The sequence below is a fragment of the Kogia breviceps genome, chromosome 15, assembly GCF_026419965.1.
Source record: "Kogia breviceps isolate mKogBre1 chromosome 15, mKogBre1 haplotype 1, whole genome shotgun sequence".
NCBI lineage: Eukaryota > Metazoa > Chordata > Mammalia > Artiodactyla > Physeteridae > Kogia > Kogia breviceps.
This window is the reverse complement of record NC_081324.1, coordinates 66,507,421-66,524,281: the sequence shown is the minus strand read 5'-3', so window position 1 is coordinate 66,524,281 and position 16,861 is coordinate 66,507,421. Positions and strand designations below refer to the sequence as shown.

At 45.9% G+C, this 16,861-nt stretch overlaps 1 protein-coding gene across 3 annotated transcripts in view; it reads left to right on the top strand.

The window, feature by feature from the left end:
• LOC131742379 (E3 ubiquitin-protein ligase RNF185) overlaps positions 1-16,861 on the top strand; it is an 87,250-nt gene that overhangs the window by 28,389 nt on the left and 42,000 nt on the right. For 2 of the 3 annotated variants that reach the window (XM_059040132.2, XM_059040133.2), the window contains exon 7: positions 16,318-16,417. In XM_059040132.2, coding sequence (XP_058896115.1) covers positions 16,318-16,417 — 100 coding nt within the window. Of the gene's footprint in view, positions 1-3,879; positions 4,072-16,317; positions 16,418-16,861 lie in introns of those variants that run through there. The other variant, XM_059040135.2, reaches the window with a different exon arrangement.

Below are 16,861 nucleotides of genomic sequence, written 5' to 3'. Positions count from 1 at the left end.
TGTGGCCAGAAAGAGCCTTGAGGACAATCAGGTTGTTCCGTGTCAGCATCACTCCCCATGTTCTTTGACAAGGCAAGCTGGCCAAGCCCTCTACCTGGAACAGGGTGCGTGCTGCTCCGTAAGGTTCCGTGAGGTTCTCAGCAGAATGTGAGATGGAAGATGGTGATATTACAAACCTGGCCCAGCCTCGGGCTCCCCAGCACATCAGAGCTACAGGTCATCCCTCTGAAAGGAGCTCTTTTCTCCCTCTTAAACTTTGACCTAACAGTTATCAAATTGAATCATGCCAAGACATAGTAGGAAATGCAAAGGTAAGGGAACTCCAGGAATTCATAAGCCCAGTAAGAAAAGGAAACTAGACACAGAAGTAGAATAGGACAATAAGGCCTCCATGTACCAGTCGTTCAACCCTGATAGCCATCAACTCAGGTCCAGTCTTGATTCATCCGCACCCTGACACTGTTCCTCTCCCGTACCTGCACTGTTTTGAAGCAAATTCTAGTCATAGCTCACCTATTAAGTATTTCATTTTGCATCTCAAGGATTTTTAAAAATATAACCAAGATACTCTTTTATTTACCTTTAAAAATTGATGGTAATTCCTTAATATCATGTATCCAATCATTGTTCAAATTTTCCTAGTTGTCTCATAACTCTTGTACAGTTTGAGTGAGATCCGGATTAGATCCATATGTTGCTATTGGATGTCTCTTAAGTCTCTCTTACATCTATAGGATCCTCTTCCGTCTCTTTTCTTTCCCTTGCAGTTAGTTTGTCCTGTTCAGTTTCCTACAACTTCACTTTTTTTATTTGCATCACTATGGTATTAACAAACTCTTCTCATTCTTGTATTTCCTGCAAATTGGTTGTTAAATCTAGAGGCTTGGCCAGATTCAGGCTTGATTTTTTTTTTTTTTTTTTTTTTTTTGGTAAGACTATGTAATGAGTGGTAGTGTATACTTCTTGTTGCATCATATCAGGAGACACATAATGTCTGGTAGTCCCTCTTTGTGATGTTAGCAGCCCTTACTGATCATTGTCTAGAACAGCACTGTCCAGTAGAATTTTCTGTAGTCGTGGAGATGTTCTCTGTCTGCACTGTGCAATACAGTAACCACTAGCCATATGTGGCTATCAGGCACCTGAAATGTGGCTAGTGTACTGAAGAACTGAATTTTTTGTTTTATCTCATTTTAATTTAAATAGCCACATATGGCTAGTGGCTACCATATTGGACTGTGCAGATTTAGATTAGTTCACAGGGGTTGCAAAATGATATAATTGGAAATAACAATGTGTTAAGAGTTTAGAAACAAGACTGCACTTCTGGCAGAATGGGACAACAAAATTACAGAGAACATGGGGAGCAGTGGGGTTGTGGGGGACAGCTGGTGGTTGTAGGAATGGCAGAATGTTACAAGGGCAGAAGGTATTCAAGAAAAAGAGTCCTGGAGTGAAGGGAGTAGGGAGAGAAGGCTGTAGAGTGAGATGTGGTTAGTTCTTGAGGACCAGGTTTGGCTGTTTTGTAGGCAGTAGGGAGCTATTGTAGGTTTTTGAGCACAGAGGTGACAGAAACATAATTTTGGAAGATTAATCAGTCTGTTTTAGGTACGACGATTCAGGGAGAGGAGAAATTAGAGGTCCAAGACTGGCTTGGTCTGAGGCACATGGAAGTGACATTGGGAGTGTCTGGCTGTGGACCAGTAGACCAGTTCCCTCAGGATGGCAGAGCCAGACCTTAATGTGTTTGTTAGGAACCAGGTCCTCATTTCTATAGGCCCAGAGAGTTGATTGTGAGTCAGTCAGCAGGATCTGACCTCAAGGACTGACCAAGCCATGGCCAGGTAATCAAACTGTGGACAGGTGACCTGGTACTAGAAACCCAGGAGGATTTCTCCCTGCACAGGCCTTTTCTGCCCTCCAGAACTCCCCTTGAGTTCACAAGTGATTTTGGAATGTTCTCTGTGTCCATGTTGAAAAGGTATCTCTGGGTTTTATCATTTCTATAGACTGCTGTTCTCTTCCTTTACATTTCAACTTTCATTTCTCAGAGTTACCTGAACTTCCCTGGGAGCAACTTGGGGGGAGTTGTTTATCCTCCCGCTCCCTGCTGGTGAAGACCATGAGGCTGGAGGTGGGAAAGAAGTGTAATGAGAGAGAGTGAGGAGGGAGAACAGACAGACCTGGGTGCCTTGCTGTGGGGCAGAGGGAGAGGGAAGACTCCCAGGGGCCTTGGTTCCAAGGCTGCCAGTTCCTGGGTGTCTGGGAAAATACAGTGTAACCTCTTTCCATGTGCAGGGTAAATAAAAGCCTCACCCCCTTTTTGCTAGCCATGAGGTGGCTTGTCAGGAGAGTCCCCTGGATCACCATCACTTTAATTCAATAAGTTTTGTCTTTACTATAATCAGAGCAGAGTTCCTCAGAAACTAAAGCCGACTGCTGAAGAGGGTTTCCAGGAATAAACAGAAGTCAAGCACATTGCCCACACTGCCCCTCAGCACTTTCTTCACACTCAGGACTTCAGGGGCCACCTGCTACACCCAGAGGAGAAAAATCTGACCTGCATCTGGTTTGGAGTACACAGAGCAGGAAGGAAGAGGATTGTGCTCACCTTTGTGTACTTGAGTGCTAGGTTGAACTTTGTCCTTGGTGGGAGTGTCGTGATCCATTTCCTTGGGCCCCATCCTTGTCCCTTCCTGGTCATTTGTACACTTTTCTCATGACCTAAATCTGATCTAAGGAAATAACAGTTGCCAAAGACCCAGCACAAGAGAATCAGATGGGAGGGACCTCAGGGACCAGCTGATTGTGGCCAAACCTTAGTCACACAGAGGACCCCAATCCCCTCCCAAACCAAGTGAGGGGAAGTGGTTCTCTCAAGGCCCCTCAGCCACCTAGCGGCTGTGAGAAGCCAGTCTGCTGTCCTAAATACTGGTCCAGGGCTCTTCTCTACAAAGAAGAGTCCGAAGGGCAAATCCAGACCACTGGTACATTTCCTTTGACCTACATGGCATTTTTAGAATTTTAATGTTACCAACTTTTTGTTTTTTTTTTTTTTTTTTTTTTTTTTTTCTGTACGCGGGCCTCTCACTGTTGTGGCCTTTCCCGTTGCGGAGCACAGGCTCCGGATGCGCAGGCTCAGCGGCCATGGCTCACAGGCCAAGCCGCTCTGCGGCATGTGAGATCTTCCCGGACTGGGGCACGAAACCGTGTCCCCTGCATTGGCAGGCGGATTCTCAACCACTGCGCCACAGGGAAGCCCACCAACATTTTTAAAAGAGGGAAATTTCACCTAAATACCTGGATTTTTGGCTTATTTTGAAAAATTGGAAGATATGGTGTTCGGGGTTCATTTATATACCTACTTGGCCTGCTAAGGATCTGCCACTGAGTGTCAGCTTGCTTATAGTGGCACAGACAAGTGGCTTCTCTGAGCTGGAAGCTTCTAAGAAAAGCCCACCCTCAACCCCCCCCACCCAAAGCTATTTGTGGGTAAACCTGGTTTCTCCATATTCATATTCTTGATTCCAGACACTCTACTGGAAAGAGCTTTCGACTGGGGATTAAGAGCCTGTGTTCCCATCCCAGCTCAGCTCCTAATGAGCTGAGCCATTTTGAGGTTCGAGGTTCGAACTTGTCCCCTCTGGTCCTTAGCTGACCCCATCGATAAAATGGGCAGAGGGTCCTCTGTGTTGAGATCTCCAGCCTGCGCAGAATCACCCTCACCAGTTCGGGCACCCACAGAGGGCGCAGAGGCTAGGGGGCACCAGGGCCGCTGCAGAAACCGAACCAGGGGGTGGGGCCAGGTCCCGGGGGCGGGGGCCAGGCCCTGGGGGCGGGGCCAGGCCCTGGGGCGGGGCCTGGCGTCGGTTGGGCGGGGCGTCGGCGGGCGGGCCCCCGTGCCAGGTGCGGTTTGGTCCTCCCCGGGCGCCGTAGGCAGCGCATCTCGCTCGCGCCCCGGGCAGAGGTCCTCGCGCGCCTGAGGCGGCGGCAGGAGCTGAGCGGAGTCGCTGCTATAGCGGCATCCTCTTCCCCATTTCCGCGCCTCTGGGACCATGGCCGAGCAGGCGGGTAAGGAAAGGTTGCGCCGTCCTGTCCCGGCCCCGGGGCGCCTGAGGGGAGCTGGCGGCCTCTCGGGGGTTTCGGACTGAGTGGACCCCCATGGGTACCGGCTCCTTAGAGGGAGAATTTGGGGAGTGAGCACAGGGCTCCCCGAAGACTCCGAGGTTGTAGGGAGCGGGGGTAGAGGGCTCGCGGGGAGCGGGGGCAGGCGGGGTGGGCGGCTTCCCGCGAGTTGAGGTCCTTGGGAGGAAGGGATGCTGGGGGGCACCTTTTTGTGGACCTGGAGACTGCAGGTCCTCAAATTAAAACTCCTCCTGAGGAAGCTGAGGGGACCGGTTTCCTTTGGAGTCACAGTTTGGGGGAATATGGGGAGTACGGCATCCTCAGAGTTTGGGTAGGTTCTGAGGGTATGGAGAGTTACCCCGTGTTATGGATTTTCTGTGGAAAATTGAGGACAGTATGACTTTCCCACGGGATCTAAGGCTTCTGGAGGGTATCTTGGTGCCTGCGGTCTCCTGGGTCTTGGGGTTCTTTTCAGGAAGTAGGGCATTGTGGGCTCCCTTGGAGTTTAGGACACGACAGGGGGTAGGGAGAGATTGGAGCTTCTTCCTGAGGCAGGTAGGCCCCCTGGGGCTCTGGGCCCTCCCATGGCCCCTCTGAGACCAGAAAGGAATGTGGCCAAACACCTCCTGGAAGGAAGAGTGTCTAAGGGTGAAGAGTAGCTTCAGGGTTAGGTTGGCTGGGCCTGCGGTCCCCTCCCAATCATCTCACACCATCCTGCAGCTTCCTGCCCTCCTTGCCTGTCCCCCAGTACCAGGAACTTTCTGCTTCCCAGAAAGTTGTGGGAAACACCCACCTGTGTGGGTGGCCGGCCTCTAGGTTGACCAGGGTCAGCGTCCAGAAACTTTCTAGAGCTGGCAGGAGGGAATAGTGGAGGAGGGAGGCTGTCCTGGATATCTGCCCCCGCTTCCTGGCTTTCAGCCTGTGGACAGTCACTTCCTCCATCCTGAATAAAAGGACCAGGCCACCAGTGGGTCACTTCCTCACCATGGGAGCATGGGATTTTCTCCTCATTCTTAATAATAGGCTTTTGGAGAAAAAGGGCTAGGGGTAGACATTCTCCGTCCCTTCCTATTTTACTTTTTTTTTTTTTTCAGTTTTCAGAATTCTTTGTCTCAAATGATTTCTAATGATTTTTTCTAACCTTTGAGTAACATAGGTTCCCTGTCTTGAACCTTGATTCTTAGAAACTTGCGAAAGATCTTAGAGTGCAATAGTGTTTATTAGATCTTTCTCTGAGTGAACCAAAAAGCTGTCTAGAGGCATTAGTGCCTCTAGATGCATTCGTTTGTACATTCTTCCATAATAATATTTGTTGGATACTTCTGGGCCACACACTAAGCCAAGCGCTGAGGAGTATAATGATGAGCAAAACGACACAATTCTTGGCCTTTGTGGTGCTTACAGCCCTAGCAATGTACAGTAAATAATTGAGGTGACAATTGAGATAAATGCCATAATAACTGAGACAAGCAGTTGAGATATGTGCAGTAAGATTGCACCAGGGACAAGGGAAGTGGATAGGGAACACATTCCTTTATAAAGCAAGTTTATGCTGAGCCCTGAGGATAAGTAGAAGCTAGTCCAGCTAAGAAAGGGTGAAGAACTTTTCAGGCAGAGGGAACATAAAAAAGCCCTGAAGCAAAAAGGCATGTGGTTGGTGCCTTTGAAGACAGAAAAGGCCAATATGGCTTTTTTATGGATTAAGAGACTAAGGTTCAGAAATTACTTGTTCGAGGTTCCATAGCCAAAAAAATAGCAGTGGTCAGAGTTCATCTTTTCTAGCTTCAAATGTGGTGCATCATCCTCTCTGCATCACAAACACCAGAATGAAGTTGCCCATGGAGTCAGAGAAGGAAGCGCGACTTAAACTTTTACTTGTTCTTGAACACAGTCAGAGCTGTGTTCCGAGACAACTCAGATTCCTGTGTAACAGGAGAATCAACAACAAAGAAATCAAATATTTGCTGAGTACCGGTGATGCCTAAGGCACTGGGCTGGGCCAAGTGTTACCTGTTATAAATTTTAACAGATGCTAGAGATAATGTAACTCTCCTCATTTTACATGTTAAGAAACTGAGGACTAGGGAGGAAAATGGATTTGTCTAGGATTACTCAACTAGTGGTAGAGCCAGGACTAACCTAGGACTTGTCCAGTGCTCTTTCCAATATTCCAGGGTCCTTGAGGCATACAGGGTGTGGTACACAATATTTGTGGAAATGAATAACATGTGGTTTGTGCCTTTGAGAAATTCACTATTTAGAGTAATTGAGGAAAAAATGAACAAATCAAGGCAAGCTATTATAAGGCATATAGGTGATAACATTAGGGAATTTCAAAGATGAGGGAGAACTTTATTCATACATTTATCCCACAAATATATATTGAGTTCCTACTGTGTGCCAAGCACTTCTAGGCCCTGGGAGATACAACAGGGAGCAGAACAGATCAAATCCCTTCCCTCGTGGAGTGTATGTTCTGGTGGCGAGAGACAGACAATAAGTAAATACATGAATATCATATGTCAGGGATAAATGCTCTGGAGAGAGATGAAGTATGATAAGGGCATAGGTGCAGGGAGGTCAGGGGAACCTCTCTGGTTGATGACATCTGAGCAGAGAAATGAAGCAAGGGAGTGAGCCATTTGCATATCTGGGGGTAGAACATTCTGGACAAGGAATAAAAGAGAATGAGCAAAGACCCTGAGCCAGGAATGTGCTTGGCATGTTTGAAGAACAGCAAGGTGTCCAGGGTGGCTACCAGATTTGGTCAGGGAATGCTTGAGGGAGGTAAGATTTGAGAGGTCTCAAGTAGGTTAAAAAAAAGGGCAGGAGGGTGTAAGGGGTAAGGAAGAAAACTGTGGGAGTAGGATTGCAAAGGCAGGTGAGTTTCAAGATCTTCACAGGGGGATGTGAATTAATATGTGTGGTGGAGGCAAAGACTGGGAGGTGTGGGAAGTGAAAGATAAGGCTGAGAGGGTAGGTGAAGTCAGACTGCAGAGAGCTTAGTGCCAGGCTTGTAGACTTTTCTGATCTGCAGCAGAGACCATAGGTTTAGAGGCAGGGAGAGTCATGATGTGGGCATTTTGTGTTTATACTACCAGTCTGGCTCTTCCTCACAAGGGTGAGGAAGAGCACCAGTCTGGAGGTGGGTACATACAATGGACACTGAGCTGAGGTTGTTAGTGATAGGAATGGAGAAGGAGGCACTGACCAGAGGAAAATGCCTCATGTCATGGGCAGGGTTGGGTGACTTGAATGGCTCTGGATATGGGATGGAGGGAGCAAGGTAGGGTCCAAGAAGACCACAAGGTTTTAAAGCTGAATAGAAACCCATCATGTTCAAGAGGCAATATTAGGCTTTCCATAGTCCTGGTGGGTTGTCTGCCTCTTCTGGAGGCTATGCTGATTTCCAGCCCAGGGCTGGCCTGTGATCAGTGCAACCTGGGGTTGGGGGCTCCGGCTCAGGCATACTAGGGAGGGGTGGAGCCCACCCCCAGGTATCACTTCGGCATTTCAGTGAGAGGGCATGGAGCTGTAGCAGTCTCTTACAAGTTTATATTCTTTCACACTCTTGACCTTTCTTTATACAGTAGCAAGAATTGGACTCTTACCTATTAATTCACATCGAACAGTAGCTAAAACACGAAACCATTGCTTGGTTCTATTAAAGTACACCTTGAGCATCCATCCTGGGATTCTATTTTGTCAGATCTCTCTACTTGTAATTTATTTTTCCAGTAAAGAAAGTCTAAAATGTAGTTAAAGACAGACCTGTGGTCTAATCCCAGCTCTAACACTTGTTAGTTGAGCAGTTCAGTTTCCTTTTCATTAAAATGGAACAATGATAGCCCTTTGATACTAGTCCTTATTTCATGGAATCTTTATATTCAATTAGTTCATGCTTGCCTAGTGCTTAGGACACTGCCTGGCATATAATAAGGACTCAAAGTAGTTTTTCCCTGCCATTGACAATGGGTTGAGAACTGCCATCTGAGAATGTATGGATTGGTTAACCAGTTCTCTGATAAAGAGATTCTTTGTAGGCCTTCCCCTAGATAAGAAAATGCCTACTCATTCACAGCTAAGTAAACTTATGGTTGGAAGTGAGAACCTGAGTGCCCGAAAGCCAAAAGCGGCAAGAACCATCTGTCTTGTTTGTTTCTCTACTAAGTGTCTTATTACTCTACCAAGCTTGCCCTGCCCCCAGTACCTGGTTTGTCCCTCTCAGACGTGTGTTATTTTTTTTACATATCCTTGCCCCTCATACCCATGAGCACTCGCCAAGGGCCCCATAAGTTCGTGGCCTAGTCTCTGTCTTGCACATGGACACATAGAAGACATTTGCTGAATTTGTTTTGAAAACATTCCCATCAGATTTTAGAGGCTAATGTATTTAATAGCTCAGCGTTTTCCCCAGCCAGTCCTCTAGATATACATGAAAGAAAGAAGAAAAGCTACTCACAATTCAGTTGCCAACTAAGTGCCAGGCACTGTGGGAGGTATTTTCAGGTAATATTATGTTATTTCTCTTAATCCTCTTGGTAATGCTGTAAGGTGGATGATATCCTCTTTTTAAAGATTAAGAGACAAGGGAGTGAAATAGGTAAAGGGGATTAAGAGGTACAAATCTCCAGTTATAAATAAGCCACAGGGATATAATATACAGCATAAGGAATAAGGTCAATAATATTGTAATAACTTTGTATGGGGACAGGTGGTTACTAGACTTTTTGTGGTGATCATTTTATAATGTATGCAAACATCAAATCACTGTGCAATACACCTGAAATTAACATAATGTATGTCAACTATATTTCAGTTATTAAAATTACTGATAGGAACTGGGGGAGAAAGTTATTTGTTTACTTTCTTAAAAAAAATAAAGATTAAGAGACAGGCTTAGGCTCCCCTGGTGGCGCAGTGGTTCAGAGTCCGCCTGCCGACGCAGGGGACACGGGTTTGTGCCCTGGTCCGGGAGGATCCCACATGCCCAGAGCGACTAGGCCTGTGAGCCATGGCCGCTGAGCCTGCGCGGCGTCCGGAGCCTGTGCTCCGCAACGGGAGAGGCCATGACAGTGAGAGGCCCGTGTACTGCAAAAAAAAAAAAAAAAAAAAAAATCATCTAATCTTTCTTCCTTGACACTCCCTTTGGTAATATTTGATAAGCTAGTGAGGAGGAAAACTCTTTGGGATACAGGGGAGAATATCTAGAGGAATGTTAATCATTACTGTTAATCTTGTTGGTAGTCACTTCATTCAAATGTGATCTGTCTCTCTTGGTTGTTCCATACCAGTTGCTGCCCTGCCCCTCTGCTTCCTGCTTTATCCTGCAACAAGTTGGATTTATATACCTGACCTGCCAGCTCCCAGGGGGCACAACAGTTACCATACTTGTTTTGTGCTGCACTGAATTGGCTGGGTTTTGTTCCAGGTTCTCATAGTCTAGTGGAACATGAGAAGCACCAATGATTTTTTTTCTCAAGTGAAAGGATAGGATCTGTGCATGTTGGTTCAGGCCAGGCTTTATGGTCTCACGAGCTCTCAGTGCTTGGGGATTTCTCACCACTTTGAAGTTGAAAAGGACTAGTTTGCAGAAACCCAGTTCTTAGACCAAGATTAAGGTGAATGTTCATGTCTTGTGGGAAACTCACTGGCCCTGAGCTGGGGTACCAGGCTGAACCCTTCCATGGAATAACTGAGCCCTTCCGAGTCTCAACTTGTCTGAGGCTGCCTAGGGTCATAAAAATGCAACAAGTCTGGTAGTCTCAGAACTTGGGTTTGAGCCCCTCCTGGACCAGCTTTCTTATGGTTAGACAACTCAATTCTTCTCCAAGCCCATTTTTCTTTCAGAAAAATGAAAGACTTAGGTTTGAGTAGATGATTTTTAAAGGCCCTTCCAGCCTTACCATCCTGCTACCCTAGTGCCTACCCCGGTAGAGTCACAGATTGTTTGAGGCTCATGTCACCAATTATTAAGTTGGGAGAGAGAAGGGTATAGAAGCTGAATATATTTTATACCAGCATTCAAAAGATCCTGTATGTATATGTATAACTGATATGTATATGGATAACTGATTCACTTTGTTGTAAAGGAGAAACTAACACACTATTGTAAAACAGTTCTACTCAAATAAAGATGTTAAAAAAAAAACAAAAAACAAAAGATCCTGAAGGTGAGAAACTTTGTAATGAGCCATTTGTTACAATTCTCACCTTGTTTGCATCGCACACTTAGCACTTCTTAAAAGCAACAAATCCCAGTAATAACCATGAAGGCATGGTTTTCTGATTATTAAACACCTGACAAGGGTTCCGTATTGTTTGAAGCTGCTGGGGACATTTACTTAGTCAAGCTCCCTTTCTGGACTCTGACAATCAGTAGCCACTGTTGATAAGTCTGCAAATAGGAGAGGTAAACACAGTCGAGGGAGAGGTGAACAGCCTGGTACAATGAGGTATTTTCCTAGAGAAAGACTTTCCCAGCTGGACTGGACCCTAGATTGGTCTTCCACTAGGCCTCACAGAAATCTCCAAGACTTTGTATTATTACATTTCTCTTACATTTCCTAGAATGAAGGTTGTAAGAGAGTTAGGATCATTGACTTTTAGGGCTGTGTAAGGGAGCTGAAGAGGCCAAGAGTATTTTTGAAGAAAGTCTGGGTTTGGGAGGCTGAAGGCTCTGGTTGAATAGCCTCGCTCGGGTACAATGTGACAGACTGAGGCATGTGCGTCTACATCTGACTTTACCTGGAGGTAGTCACGGGGGAGCCAGGACACATTCCAGGTGAATCATCGCTGCTGACCGTTGGAGCTTATCTTTGGAAATTACATTTATAGCTGGCAGTTGGGTCCAGTTTTTCAGTTGGATTTGCCACACAAAGGAGTGTCAGTTCTGCACCAGACTTCATGCTAGGCCCTGGAGATTTGAAGATGATCAAGATGCAGTCTTTGGCCCTTAGAGCTGGGGGCGGTGGTGCAGAGAGGAAGGGACTAAAGGAGATGGAAACATAATGAACTGTAGTTATAGAACAAATGATATAAAACAGGTAATACACAAAGTGAAACAAACACTTCCTGCCTTTGGGGGACCATCAAGAAAGGATGGAAGTCCGATTAAGGGAGGAAAAGGTGGGTAAATAAAGTATCCTAAACACACAGAGTAGCTATAGGTGTGAATGTTAGGATACAAGACCATGAATTTGTGTGGCAGGAATAAAAAATAAATCAAGATGTGACTAGAGGTTGTACAGGAGGTTGAAAAATAAAGGTTTTTTGGGGCCACCTTGTGGAGGGCCATCCCTTCTTTCAATAAATGTTTCTTGAGGGTCTGTAGGCCAGGGACTGGTCTTAGTTCCCCTAGTCCTTAGGAGCTAACAAGAGCCAGCTTTAGTGATGAGTGAGGAGTTTGTGTTCCTGCCTCAGGACCTGTACACAGATCTCCCTGCCATCCCAGTCTCCAGTGTTACCCTTTCCTCCTCCTTTTGCCTGGTTAATTTCTATTCATCCTTTAAAGCTCAGCTTGGAAATTACTTCCTTAAGGAATATGTTCTTGTTTGCCCTACCCAACTCCATTTGCTTAGTTATGAACTTGATATCTTCTTCCTTCCACTTGCCCCAATTATAGTGAAAATAATTATGTTATTGTTTAATATCTGCTCTATGTTTAATCTCTCTCTTGTTTGCTGCTCTTTCCCAAGCATGGTGTTAGACACATAGTTAGCATGCAATAAATAGTTGATAAAAGAATGACTGAAGCATGTCCGTTGAATTTAGCAATAAGCGGTCACTGTTGACCTTGGTGAGACAGTTTCAGAGAAATGGTGGGGGTGGAAGTCAAACTGCAGTGGATTGGGCAGTAAATAGGAAGTGAGGAAACGAAGGCAGTGATGTGTAGACAACGTTTTTTTAATTGAAGTATAGTTGATTTACAATGTTATCAGTTTCTGGCATACAACAAAGTGATTCAGTTATATATATATATATATATATATATATATATATATACACACACATATATATATATTCTTCATATTCTTTTCCATTATGTTTTATTACAGGATATTGAATGTAGTTCCACATGCTGTAAAGTAGCTCCTGTTGTTTATCTATTTTATATATAGTAGTGTGTATCTGTTAATCCCAAGCTCCTAATTTATCCCTCCCTGCCTGCCTTTTCCCCTTTGGTAAACATAAGTTTGTTTTTTATTAGACAACTTTTTTTTTTTTTTGCTGTGCCGCGTGTCTTGCGGCATCTTAGTTCCCCGACCAGGGATTGAACCCACTCCCTTGCAAGGAAAGTGCAGAGTCCTAACCACTGGACCGCCAGGGAATTCCCTATTAGACAACTCTTTTTTTTTTTTTTTTTAATTTTTATTTATTTGTTTATTTTATTTTTGGCTGTGTTAGGTCTTCATTTCTGTGCCAGGGCTTTCTCTAGTTGCGGCGAGCAGGGCCCACTCTTCATTGTGGTGCGCAGGCCTCTCACTGTCGCGGCCTCTCTTGTTGCGGAGCACAAGCTCCCAACGCACAGGCTCAGTAGTTGTGGCACACAGGCTTAGTTGCTCTGCAGCATGTGGGCTCCTCCCAGACCAGGGCTCGAACCCGTGTCCCCTGCATCAGCAGGCAGATTCTCAGCCACCGCGCCATCAGGGAAGCCCCTAGACAACTTTTTAATATCTGTGACTGTGACGTGGGGAAGCAAGGGTGGTAGCTAGAGGAGAAAGTGGGGTCCAGATTTTTTTTTTTTAATTGGAAAGACTTGAATTTATTTAAATGACAGTTGGAAGGAGCCAGTGGAGAAGGGAGTGGTGGTGGAGACTGTCTTCTGAGAGGTGGGATGGGGTGGAGTCAAAAGTTGAGTTCTGTAGACATTGCGGAGTCTGGGTGAGCCAGCTACGACTGTGCAGCACACCAGGAAAAGAAGCCAAACACTTGAACTCGGGCTGTGCTGAAGGACAGAGAAGGATTAGAGGGACATTTCAAAGGTGGAACCAGGTGGCTATGAGAGGAGGGAGTAGAGGGTCTTGATTTTTGTGCCCCCTAGTGCCTAGCTCAGAGCATGTGTTACGTAAGTGTTGAATGGCTTTGAGTTTCTCAAGACTGGAGGGGGACTTCCCTGGTGGCGCAGTGGTTAAGAATCTACCTGCCAATGCAGGGGACATGGGTTCGAGCCGTGGTCCGGGAAGATCCCACATGCCGCCGAGCACCTAAGCCCAAGTGCCACAACTACTGACACACAGGCGCCCAGACCATGCGCTCCGCAACAAGAGAAGCCACTACAATGAGAAGCCCGCGCACCGCAACGAAGAGTAGCCCCTGCTCGCCGCAACTAGCGAAAGCCTGTGCGCATCAACAAAGACCCAACACAGCCAAAGATAAATAAATAAAATAAATAAATTTATATTAAAAAAAAAAAGATTGGAGGGCAGGGCAGGCTCTGGAGGGTGTGCCCATAACAAGTTATCTCAAATATCTTCATAGTGGAAAGTCCTGATTCTTTTTGAATTTTGGAAACAACCAGAGGTCACTCAGAGCCAAGATGTTGAATTGTTGAGTAAGTGGGTGGTCAGGTCAGAGACTATTCCTCGCCGGTTAAAAAGTAAAAGCAAGAAACAAGGTGTGGCTTAAAATAATGAGATTTGCTGGTGGCAGCCTGAAAGCCCTTTCATGTAAGAGTTCCCAAACTCTGGTACTTCCAGAATTTGGAAGATTCATTTGGATATCTGTGTTCATTAAAAACCCTCTCACTAAAGGGAACCCTCTTGCACTGTTGGTGGGAATGTAAATTGATACAGCCACTATGGAAAGCAGTATGGAGTTTCCTTTAAAAAACTAAAAACAGAACTACCATATGACCCAGCAATCCCACTACTGGACATATACCCTGAAAAAAACATAATTCAAAAAGAGACATGTACCACAGTGTTCACTGCAGTACTATTTACTATAGCCAGAACATGAAAGCAACCTAAGTGTCCATCGACAGGTGAATGGATAAAGAAGATGTGACACATATATACAGTGGAATATTACTCAGCCATAAAAAGAAACGAAATTGAGTTATTTATAGTGAGGTGGATGGACTTAGAGTCTGTCATACATAGTGAAGTAAGTCAGAAAGAGAAACAAATACTGCATGCTAAAACACATACATGGAATCTAAAAAAATGATTCTGATGAACCTAGGGGCAGGACAGGAATAAAGAAGCAGACATAGAGAATGGACTTGAGGACACGGGGTGGAGGAGGGTAAGCTGGGATGAAGTGAGAGAGTAACATTCACTTATATACACTACCAAATGTAAAATAGATAGCTAATGGGAAGTAGCTGCATAGCACAGGGAGATCAGCTCAGTGCTTTGTGACCACTTTAGAGGGGTGGGATAGGGAGGGTGGGAGGGAGGCACAAGAGGGAGGGGATATGGGGATATATGTATATGTGTAGCTGATTCACTTTGTTATACAGCAGAAACTAACAACATTGTAAAGCAATTATACTCCAATAAAGATGTAAAAATAATAATAATATTTTTTTAAAAACCAAACCTCACTAATTCACTGTCTCACACATAACCCAGTTTGAATGAGTGTCTCAGACTTTTCTGCCTTGGAGTTTGTGAGGTTGATGGTGCACTGTCTGACCACTGCCACCCAAAAACCACAAAGGCCCCCTCCCTCTTGAGAGTCTAGGAAGTTTAGATCCAGGAGCTGATACATGTATGGGAGAGGAGCAGGTGGGTCGAGGCTTTAAAGCCTTCTGCCAGCTCATTTAACTCAACTCTGGGCTATGAGGACAGCTGTCTGTGCCCTGGCTGCCCCAGAATGCCGCCAAGCAATCCTGAAGTGCCCGAAGCCGTGCATTGTCTATTCATGGCCCCTGTGCCTGTAAAACAGGGTCCGGTGACTGTCACTGTGCCTGTGGCAGTCTGGAGTTACCCAGAGAGAACAAAGCCTCACACACGGGGCGCACAAGGGAGTCTTGTAACAACCTTGTCCCGCTTTCTAGGGCTGAGTCAGGTACCACAACTTGATCTCAGCTGCCCTTTTATTTCAACAAGTTAGCATCTGAGCCACACCAGGAGTATTGTGCTCTGTCCCTTTTGGAGGGACGTGGACTGACTCTGTGCTACTGCCCATGCTTATCTGTCAGCCTGCACAGCTCTTCCCCATCCTTTTTCAGCCTGTAGTAAATCTTCCCCATCTTTCAAGGCTCAGCTTCCCCTGCAAAGACTTTCCTGGCTCCCCTGAGTGGAATGAGCAGGAACTAGAAAGAGCACAGGCTTTAGAATGGGGCAGACCTTAGTTGGGATGCTAACTCTGCCGCTTGGCCTTTCACCCCCGGCCCCAAGCTTCAGTTCCCTCATTGGTTAAATGAATATAATAATACCTGTCTCACGGGATTGTTTTGAGAATTAAATGAGATTGGGTCTGTGAAAGCATCTAGCACAGTTCTTGGCATATAGGAGGGATTAAGTGTTTGTTCTTTCCCTTCTACCCTTGTAATTTCTTTCTCTGAACTAAGATAGCACTTTGCTTCTACCCCTGAAATAACATCTCAGTGAAAAAGTACAATATAGAAGAATGTTTCTTTTCCAGTGGATTTCTTCTTTGAGGAGCAGGGGTAATTTATCCAGCAGTCTCCAATGTAGAGCTTGGACCCATGAGTCCAACAAGAGGACCCATGATGTTGGTTGAATGAATGATGGAACCATTGGGGTGATGGAAAATCTGCACAACCAGGGCTTTTGAAGAGTAGGGAAAGGCAGCAACACATGTAAACTAGAGAGGAGAAATTTCTGGGTGCTGGCTGGGGACCACTGTAGGAAAGGCTGACCCCAAAAGAAGGAGACTTTGTTCATTTCATCTACTCAGAACTATAAGCAAGGGCTGAAGGAAAGGAAAAGGCAGGTTTTGTTTCAGTAGAAAAAGGAACAACCAGAACCGTTTTTTAAAAAGTCTCATTTTTTAAAATGAGGCTACTTTTGAGGCCAGGAATTCCCTGTGGTGGGGAGATGAACAGTTGGATGAGCGCTCACCAGGGATCTTATGGAGGAGGGAACTGTGCATCTAGCAGAGCATCGCCCAGCCCTTTCAGTATGATAGTCCGTTAACTTGGTCTTCTTCTACATGGTAGGAATCCCATCCCTGCACCCCTGCTTCTTCGGCCTCTGAACCCCTTGGTTTTGTGTGCAGGTGAAGATGCCTGGAGGTGTCGGGGCTGTGGAGACCATGTCGCTCTGAACCAGAGGTTGTACAGGACTGTCAGTGAAGCCTGGCACAGCTCCTGCTTCCGGTAAGTGGGTCCACACCCCTGTCTTTGCCAGTGCACTGTGGGCCAGGCACTATTTCATCTTCTGGAACATACAAAACCAGCTTCCTACTAGAGAGTTTCCATTTGGGGGGAGCTCAGGGAGCAAAGGGATATGCCCAGGAAGAGCACATGAGCAAACACCAGGTGAAAGTGGAAGAGCCACACATGGGCCGGGTGCAGCTAGAGGTGGGGGGTTTGGGATGGGAGGAGACCTTTCTGGGGTGTCCCAGCACCCTCACTTTATAGGTGAGGAGACCGAGGCCGAGAAAGAGCGACTTTCCCATGCCTGCACTGCTGATTATGCAGTTGCCTCAAGGGTTGTTTGTAGTGCAGCTGGCAGAGCCAGCTCTTCTTCACCACGGGATGCCTCCCTAGTTTCCTGCTTTTTGTTACTAACTTTATTATAGCTCTTAGATTATTGTTTGG